General features: G+C 38.5%; 1 protein-coding gene across 1 annotated transcript; it reads right to left on the bottom strand.

Annotated features, from left to right (window-relative positions):
* LOC122965440 (G-protein coupled receptor 4-like) lies at window positions 1–1,916 on the bottom strand. The gene has a single exon (XM_044329538.1). The coding sequence runs from the start codon at window positions 1,590–1,592 to the stop codon at window positions 576–578; it is 1,017 nt and encodes a 338-aa protein (XP_044185473.1). The 5' UTR covers window positions 1,593–1,916; the 3' UTR covers window positions 1–575.
* Between the last annotated feature and the right edge of the window lie 6,632 nt (window positions 1,917–8,548).

Raw genomic sequence — 8,548 nt, 5'->3', positions numbered from 1 at the left:
AAATAATTCCAACCAAAATCTGACTAAAGCTGAAACTAAAACAGAGTATTTTGCAGAAGTCTGAACAAGTTGTTTGTCTCTCACGATGGGTTGGACTGAAACCACTCAAGGGGTGGTCGGAAAACATCAGATTTTTTTATTCTTGTGTTTGTCAGTTGCTGAAAATAGAAAAATGATCATTGATATAGGCTGCTGAAATATAATGACCTGATTGTGGGGACTGTATGATGATAAGTTTATTTTTAAAAAGACAAAAAGTGAGGTAGCAAAACCATAACTTTGCTCCCCCTAACTGAATAATTGGGATGCATTTGACCCCCTCTTCTATGTGCAGGATATGAGGGAAGATAAAAACAGACAAATGAGGCAATGTGGTTTCTGATTGTCTGTATACGAAGGGTTGATGGGATATATATAATCCAGCTACTCACTCGCTAACACTGAAGATGAAGACATGAGTACAGCGACAGTATTATGCATAATCACATGTATGCACATCTACACACACACATGCATACAAGTGCACAGGTGGATTTTTCTACCCACATATCACATATACAGCTTACTTTTCATATTTAATTGCTATTAGGCTGTCCTCTGTTATATGTAGATAGACCATAGTCCTCTCTCTGCGTCCTATTATTCCTCCTCCAGCAGAGAGTCACCTCCTCTTGGACTCCGTTACTGACAAATACATACAACACAGGGTCCATCACACAGTTCAGACTGGACAGTGCCAGTGTGCATGAGAAGAAGACATGCATCCTCCGTTCAAACTGGCAGTAACTTCCATCAGGTTGGGTGTTGTCACTCTGGTAGAAGACTAGTGAGCGTGCGAGCAGGATAATGTGATATGGAGCGTAGCAAATTGAGAAGATGCCAATTACCCCAAAAGACAGCATGCGGACCTTCCTCTTAGCCTGGGCATTCAGGCCGGGACTTTGGCCTACAGTGGCTAGCACTTTCCAGTAGCTGACAGTCAACACCAGCAGGGGCAGCAGGAAGCCAAAGCCCACTCGGAGCAGGTTGAACAAGGCAACAGGCCTCTGCATGGGATAGGTCTCATAACAATGGTCATTGTTGTTTTTCTCATCATAGGCGTCTGTGAGATTGTAGATCAGCCCCAGGATGTGCAGCACCACCACTACAACATGAACAATGGCGCACTGTGCCCAGGTGTAATATGATGTACGGTGGGTTTTGGAGCGGTGGGGGTACATGACCAACAGACAGCGGTGCACAGAGATACAGCAGAGCAGGCAGATACTGATGTACATGTTGGAGTAGTAGAAGAAGCCGGCTACACTGCAGCTCGTAACACCTAGGTTCCAGTGATGGTCCTGTCGGTAATAATTGATCCAAAGAGGTATGGTGAAGAGGTAAAGCATGTCTGAGAGGGACAGGTTTAGCAGGAAGATGCCCATAACATTTTGCCTCTGCACTTGTTGAAAAATGGGACCCAGCATCAGCACATTGAAGATCAAACCAAAGAGAAAAACCAGGATGTAAACAGCCGTCTGGAGGTCACTAATGGCACTTGCACCAATATCAACACACTGTTGAGTTGAGTTTGATGTGTTTGTGGAATTCATTGTTGCTTCAGTTTTCTGTCACTTTTCTGATTGGAAATTCACCTGCAAGTGTAAAGAAAACACATAGTTTCATAGGAACAGTTTGTCAGTTTGAGTTAAAGTGACACAGGTGACATGAGCTTACTCAGTCATTAGTCTGAGTAAGCTAGACTCAGTCATTAGTCTGGCTACTAAGTGTTCTTCTCCTCTTACTAACAATGGGCCTATAACTGTGAAGACTGTTCTATTCATGTCATATGCTTTTATTGCTGCTTTTTACAATTAGTGTGGGATTTCCTCTTTCCTTTAGCCTAAAGGTAATCATTAGGGGTGATTACAAATACATTATTCAGCAAAGCACAAATAGTGTTTTTTTATGAATATTTGTTTCATACAAATATTTTTAAAAATTACTTATTTTCGGGAAGAAAAAAAAACCCTGTCAAATACCAGCGCGCAGATCAGTTACATTGCTTTCTCAGTCTCTGTCTTCTGCTCCGCTGTTCTAAACAAGGGGAGTCGCATCCACCTGCTGCATGATGCACATTTCCTTATTTGAGCATCACTCCCGGCATTGAGAGTGTTCCCCAGAGATAAAGCTGAGCTACTGACACAAGCAAAGTGCTTTCAAGGTACTCTCCATAACCTGTTGCTCCCTTTCCGCAAAGTTAGGTTGTAAAGAATAGGCAATAAATGAAAAGTGCAGAACAGTAATCACCTTTGATGTTCTTCCCAACACATTACACACTGTCTCTGTGTTATGGGTGTATAAATAGGTAGAGGTCTGTCTGCAATGAGTAAAGTTTTAGCTCAGTAGTCAGCGCAGTTATCTATGATCTGGGAGACTCCAGGTCAAGACCCGGTGTGGGAACCTCCCTTATACGGTAGTTTATTCATGAACACTTATTGTAACACTTTAATTTTCTAAAATTAAAAGCATAATAAAAACAAAAACAGGATTTCTAAGACTCTTTCCACTTTTATTCAAATAAAAATATAAATAATTTTGCTGCCTCAACAAATATAGATACAAATACAAGTACTGGACCATCTGCACATCCCTAGTAATCATTGTTTATTTTTCACATTAAACAATATTTAAAATTATTTTATCACATAATCCCAATGCAGGCCTGCTTTACACAGCTGATCCAACCTTCACTTACTCATTTTGTTCATCTGAGCAAACTATGTGTTTGTTAATATTAGAAACTGAACTAAGCCAGGTTGTTATTATACAACCTTGAGGCTTTAAAAGAGCAAAACATCAGCATTTCTGTCAAGAAAGGGAATGTGCTGCATCCTATGAGAGAACGATGGTCAGACAGGCACATAGGCTCACATATCTTATTCCCTGACTATAAATTGTTACCCTCAGGCAGACATTATAGAGCTAGCAGATGTAAAAGTAACCGTTTCAAGCTTTCCTTCGTCCCAACTTCTATTGCACTACTCAATAAACAACCAGCTGAACCCCCACGATTGTAGTGCATCAAGCTCAGTGCAGGAGGTGTAATAAGGAAGTAGGCTCAGTTGTTTTTTAGTCTAGGTAGTATGTTCTATGATTATTGAGGTTTTATCAATTACAAAGTGAATTATGTCTCACTTTTTGCCATGGGTTATGTGCAATAACTTATCCTTAGTGGTGCCTCAAGTACAGTGAAGGAGGTGCTATAAGGTGGAAGGCACTGTAGTTTTTAGTCTAGGTAGTATGTTGTATGAATTTTTAAGATTTCATCCATTGTTTACAATGTGATCTATGTTTCACTTACGTTATCTTGGGTTACGTGCAACATCTTATGGTTATGTTGCAATATCTTATCTGTTCTAGTTGAATGTAATCAACTGGTGTCTGAGTGGTCCCTTTTGAATTACATTGATCATGTTGGTCATGTATTGCTTACTGTTGGATCGCAGCTGTGTGTACTACCTTTTGCATGTATGCACCACAGAACTGTCTAGTGAATCTAATATTTAGTGATCTTTTATTGCATTGTGTGATCGTAGTTCAGTTCGGCACTTTTTTAAACTAGTGCACCACTGCATCTTCTTGTCATTGAGGTATGTTTCTGTGCAGGAAATATTTTGTCATGTATTGTCTTGTAATGAGGTATATTTTTGTCCATGTACTGTTCTGTCATGTATCACTTGATTGTAACTTGTGTAGTACTTTTGCCCAAAACAAATTTCCTTTGGGACATTAAAGTTTGTCTCATCTTATCTCATCCTAAATGTCCTTTTTTCCAAACTTGTACTCTCCAGCCTGTAGTAGTGACCACTGCTGGGAGAGCCGCAGAAAAACATTCAGCCCTGCAGAGATTCAACATTTCTAGCCTAATTATTCTTGCAATGCTGACTCACACAGCCTCAAGCATGCCGTCTTTCCCTGTCAGCAGTCCACTGGAGACAAAAAGAAAACTAGTGAAGTGAGGTTTCAAAATAAATGAATACTCTTAACAACCTGCTTGAAAAACATGCAAACATACCACACATTTTTAACCTTTTCATTGTTACTCTTTTGAGGCATTTTTTCTTAAGTCTAGTATACTTTCCAGAAATCTTACAACCAGAAATGTAATCATTAATGACCTCACCTGTTGTTTTTGGTTTGAGGTGTGTCTTGATTTTGAATCTATCCAGTGGGTGAAGAGTTTCAGACACATTCCACAGATCAATCCAGGAGGGTCAGAGGACGAGCTTCAGAAGAGACTCTTCACAGCTGCTGACATAAAGTCAAACCACTACAATCCCACATGATGCTCTCAAACAATTACTACACAAGATAGAGACAAGACAGCCACAGTTGAAGTATCAGCAAGTAGAGAGTAGAAAGGGATGACTACAAAAAAGGGGAAGACAGAAGTAGATTTAAGGTTTGAAGAGAAACACTCGACTGTGATGGAGCAGATATAATGAGGATTTTATACTCCTGAGATGCTGAAATAACTTGAATATTCTTTCGGTATTACACTGTATTTAAAGGAAGCTGAGACTTTGTGGGGAGACAGCCATAAAGCACGTCACATACATCAACCTTTATTTCCCAATTTTACTTTCACATTGATACATGTCTTTTCATAGTGTAAATGTACATCACAATGGAGCTTTTTCACCTCTTAAAGCAGCTATAATCAGTATTTTTATATTAACAATGGATTGGACACAACTACTTGTGTGTGAAAAGGGTTGATGCAGAGCCTGTTAGCATCTTTTAGCTCACTGTTTTGATTTTCTGGCTGCAACTTTACTGTTTCTGCTGCAAGTAGTAAAAAAAATCTGTTACTACAGGTTTATGTGCAACTCTGTGCTCTCTGTCTTGATATTTTATCTTCATTATTGCAAAGATACTCTGTGTAGCTTACAGGTTCAAACCTGTAGGGAGGCATGTACTACTGCACAGGACTTTCTAATAAAGGACAACATGAGTATGACTTGGACAGGAAGCAGAAGCACTTTAAGATGAAGGATATACTGAATGTTGCAGATGTTACACTGTATGGAATAATGTCTGCACTGCGTATCTATCATTCTAAAGTGCTCCTGCTTCCTACACAAGTTATTATACTTGTTAGGTTGTACAATAAAACTACAACGTAAAACCCCCTTTATATTACCACTATTATCCAAAAACAGTATTATACTGACATAAAAGCATTGCCTTACTGGTGATGTCTTACCTAAGTCATGTTGTCTGCTTGTAAATTTGATACTACATCACAAATGTTGAACTACATTGCTTTTAAAGACACAAATTTATAGCAAGACTGCAGTCAATTGTAAAACTGTTGTATCACACCCTGGCAGGTTAAATTCACCTCACTCTGCTGTGTCAAACTCTTTACAAGGAAAGCTTTCATATGTCCGGAGTTGACGTTTTAAAAGCTCAACTTGTGGGTGGAATTTCTATGATTGTTCCAAGTTCAAGGGTTGTGAAGTGTGCATGACATTTTTAAAATGGTGGACCCTGTGAAAGTTACTTTTCACATGAACTCTTTTTCGTTCCCAATGATGTTGATGTGTAGTAACAAAATCTTATGCTTTTTTGAAAAGATAACAAGCTCATGTGATTTTTGTGCAACAGCATTCTCACTTAAACCAGAAAAACCACTCACACAAACCTTGTCACAAGTTTAATTTGAAGGTAGTGTATACCGCCACTGCTACATGAGGACTGTTATAATTTCAGTTCAGTGACCACACTGATCATTTCCTGAAACAACCACGTATCTACAGAGAAAAGACACATATAATGAATATAATTGAATTGTTAAATGACATATTAACTTTTCACTAATTAACAGTTAATTGTCTTTTGATGCAAATTAATGTAACATCTCAAATTGATTTTAAGTACCTACCTGATCTATTCCTTTATATTTGAAATGTGTATATTTGTATTTTTGTATAATGTATTTGTATAATTGACCATAACACCCAGATAGCATAAGGAAGTGGGCCACTTCAGGCAATGATGTGGCACTGCTGGCCGCCTTCTGGCCCGGACAAAAATGGATGTGAGCCTGAAATAGCCCACATGTAAAATAGCAAATATGGCCCAAATATCTCAAATGAAATGTGGGCCTTTTTTGGTAAAGATACAATGCTCTTATGTGTTATGTGTATTCTGGGTGTGGGCCAGTTCTGGTTTATCTGGTTTGTTCTTGGTTGACATATGGCTTGCTTGTGGCCCAGATCTGGCAAACAGGAGCAGACTGCTCAAGTGCCGTCATTCCATGCGGTATGTGGGCCGGATGAAAGTGCCGAAAGTGTCGGGTGTGGGCCAGATCTGGGCCACAGCAATTTTGCTATCTGGGTAGTATCTCTTCATCCTATGACATATTAAATATATATACATAAGTATAAACTTTGTACGTTTGAGATCAAGTATGATGATAAGTATCTCATACTTCCCACTGATTTTTACGCCTACCACCAACAAGATATTCCCTCATTTGGTGTTTTGATGATGGTGGTGGAGAGCGCTGTCTTACACATCGGTCCAAAATCTCCCATAGGTTTTCAGTTGGGTTGAAATCTGGTGACTGTGAAGGCCATAGCATGTGATTCACATCATTTTCATACTCAAACCATTCAGTGACCCCTCGTGCCCTGTGAATTGGGACAGTGTCATCCTGGAAGAGACCACTCACATCAGGATAGAAATGTTTCATCATAGGATAAAGGTGATCACTCAGAACAACTTTGTATTGATTTGCAGTGACCCTTCCCTCTAAGGGAAAGTGGACCCAAACCATAGCATAAAATGTTAAATGGAGAGTACGAATTGTTAAGCAGTAAGCATGAAATATTAAACAGAGTGAGAACTCTTAACCTGAGAGCACAAAATATTAAATGAAGAGAATGATTGTAAAATTGAGAGTATGAAATATTAAATGAAGAGAACAAGTTGTAAAACTCAGAGCATGAAACATTAAATAGATTAGATAAATAGATTTTTGTTTCCTCAATTAGACTTAACAAGCTCTGTAAAAAACACAGTGAGGCTAAAGTAATGATACAACATGAACAGTTGAAGTAAGCTGGGAGATTTTCTTGTTCTTCAGGACAGTGTTGGTTGTGTTTCTGTGGCTGAGCTGTCCTCCACGTCTCCGTTAGCTCAGTTGTTGTTAGCCTCCGACGGCTCAAACCAACACTGGATTCATCGAGTGGCTGTTTTCCTTAGTCATTTCATACCAGCTGTCGTCTGCTTACTGTAGTCTCCAATGCAAGCTTTTCGCTAGTTGTCTTTACTGTCCAGATATTTTTCAGTGTTTTATGATCTTGTCTCTGCTTCTCAGTACAGTGTGTTAGTGACCGATGTTAGTCATGTTGTAGATGTCTCACAGCTGCACTAAACTGCTTTATTATCTGCTTCTCTGTGCAGCTCAATAATTCTTCAGCTTGCCTTTTCTTTCTTTCTTTCTTTCCTTCCCCAGTAGCACCGGCACAATCACTGGCAATTCTTCCTGGCGTCCAGCACACATACAGTCAACATACTATAACCACGTGAACACAACAAGCACACCAGCTCATATCATTGACTTAAAAATGTTGTTTTTCAACAGGATATTAAAACCAAAAACAAATTATAAATCTACTACAATTTTTCAAGAATTCATAGTAAACTTGATTTTTTTTCTTTCTTCATACAAATAGTCATTCTTAATCAACATAAATACTTCTCTGATGACATCCCAAAATTATATATTTATTTATCCTGCACTTTCACACATGTAATTCCAAGAAAAAGGGTGTGTAAATATGTTACTTGTTCTCTGCATATAGGTGATTTCTACTTTCATACAAGTTTACATTTTATTTCTTGCACCATTTTTCATTAGTTTCCTGAAATGTTTGGAGATATTGTTTTAACAAAACTTTGAACTGATCTTTGGTATTTTCTTGAACAATATGCTCTGGTAATAAATTCTACTTGACTGTGGATCTTTTTTTTTACTGCAACGTAGGGTTCAGGTCATGATATTGTCTGTATTTTGAACATAAAAATAAAGCAAACGTCAGGGAGTTTTGGTCCAATTCATACATTGGTGGGAAATTCAAATCAATACAGCTCAGTGACAGCATCAGCACCGCTGTCAGAGACACTTAGAAAATGAAAGGAAAATATCAAAGCAGTGCCCAAAAATGGCACAACAAACAAAAGTCTGAATTTTCTGCCAAACTTACGAAAATCACTACTATATTTGGAACGGTAAGGATGCAGTATGTTAACAGGTGGGTTCCTGCGTAGTTGACAGTGTTTAGCTACTATACAGTTATCGACCATTTTGGCAAAATGAACAGTTATTAAACAGCCTTATTGTGTGAAGTTAGTTAGCCTATATGTTGTGCTGAGTTTTTTTTCCAGAGTAATATAATGTTAAAAGGCTTTCATATAGCCTATTCTACGAGGAATTGTCTTTAGGCACAAAAACGGCTATAGCCCACATACAGAGAAAAATATAGCTAATGCCACA

The sequence above is a fragment of the Thunnus albacares genome, chromosome 16, assembly GCF_914725855.1.
Source record: "Thunnus albacares chromosome 16, fThuAlb1.1, whole genome shotgun sequence".
Lineage (NCBI taxonomy): Eukaryota > Metazoa > Chordata > Actinopteri > Scombriformes > Scombridae > Thunnus > Thunnus albacares.
This window is presented reverse-complemented; position numbering and strand designations above follow the sequence as displayed.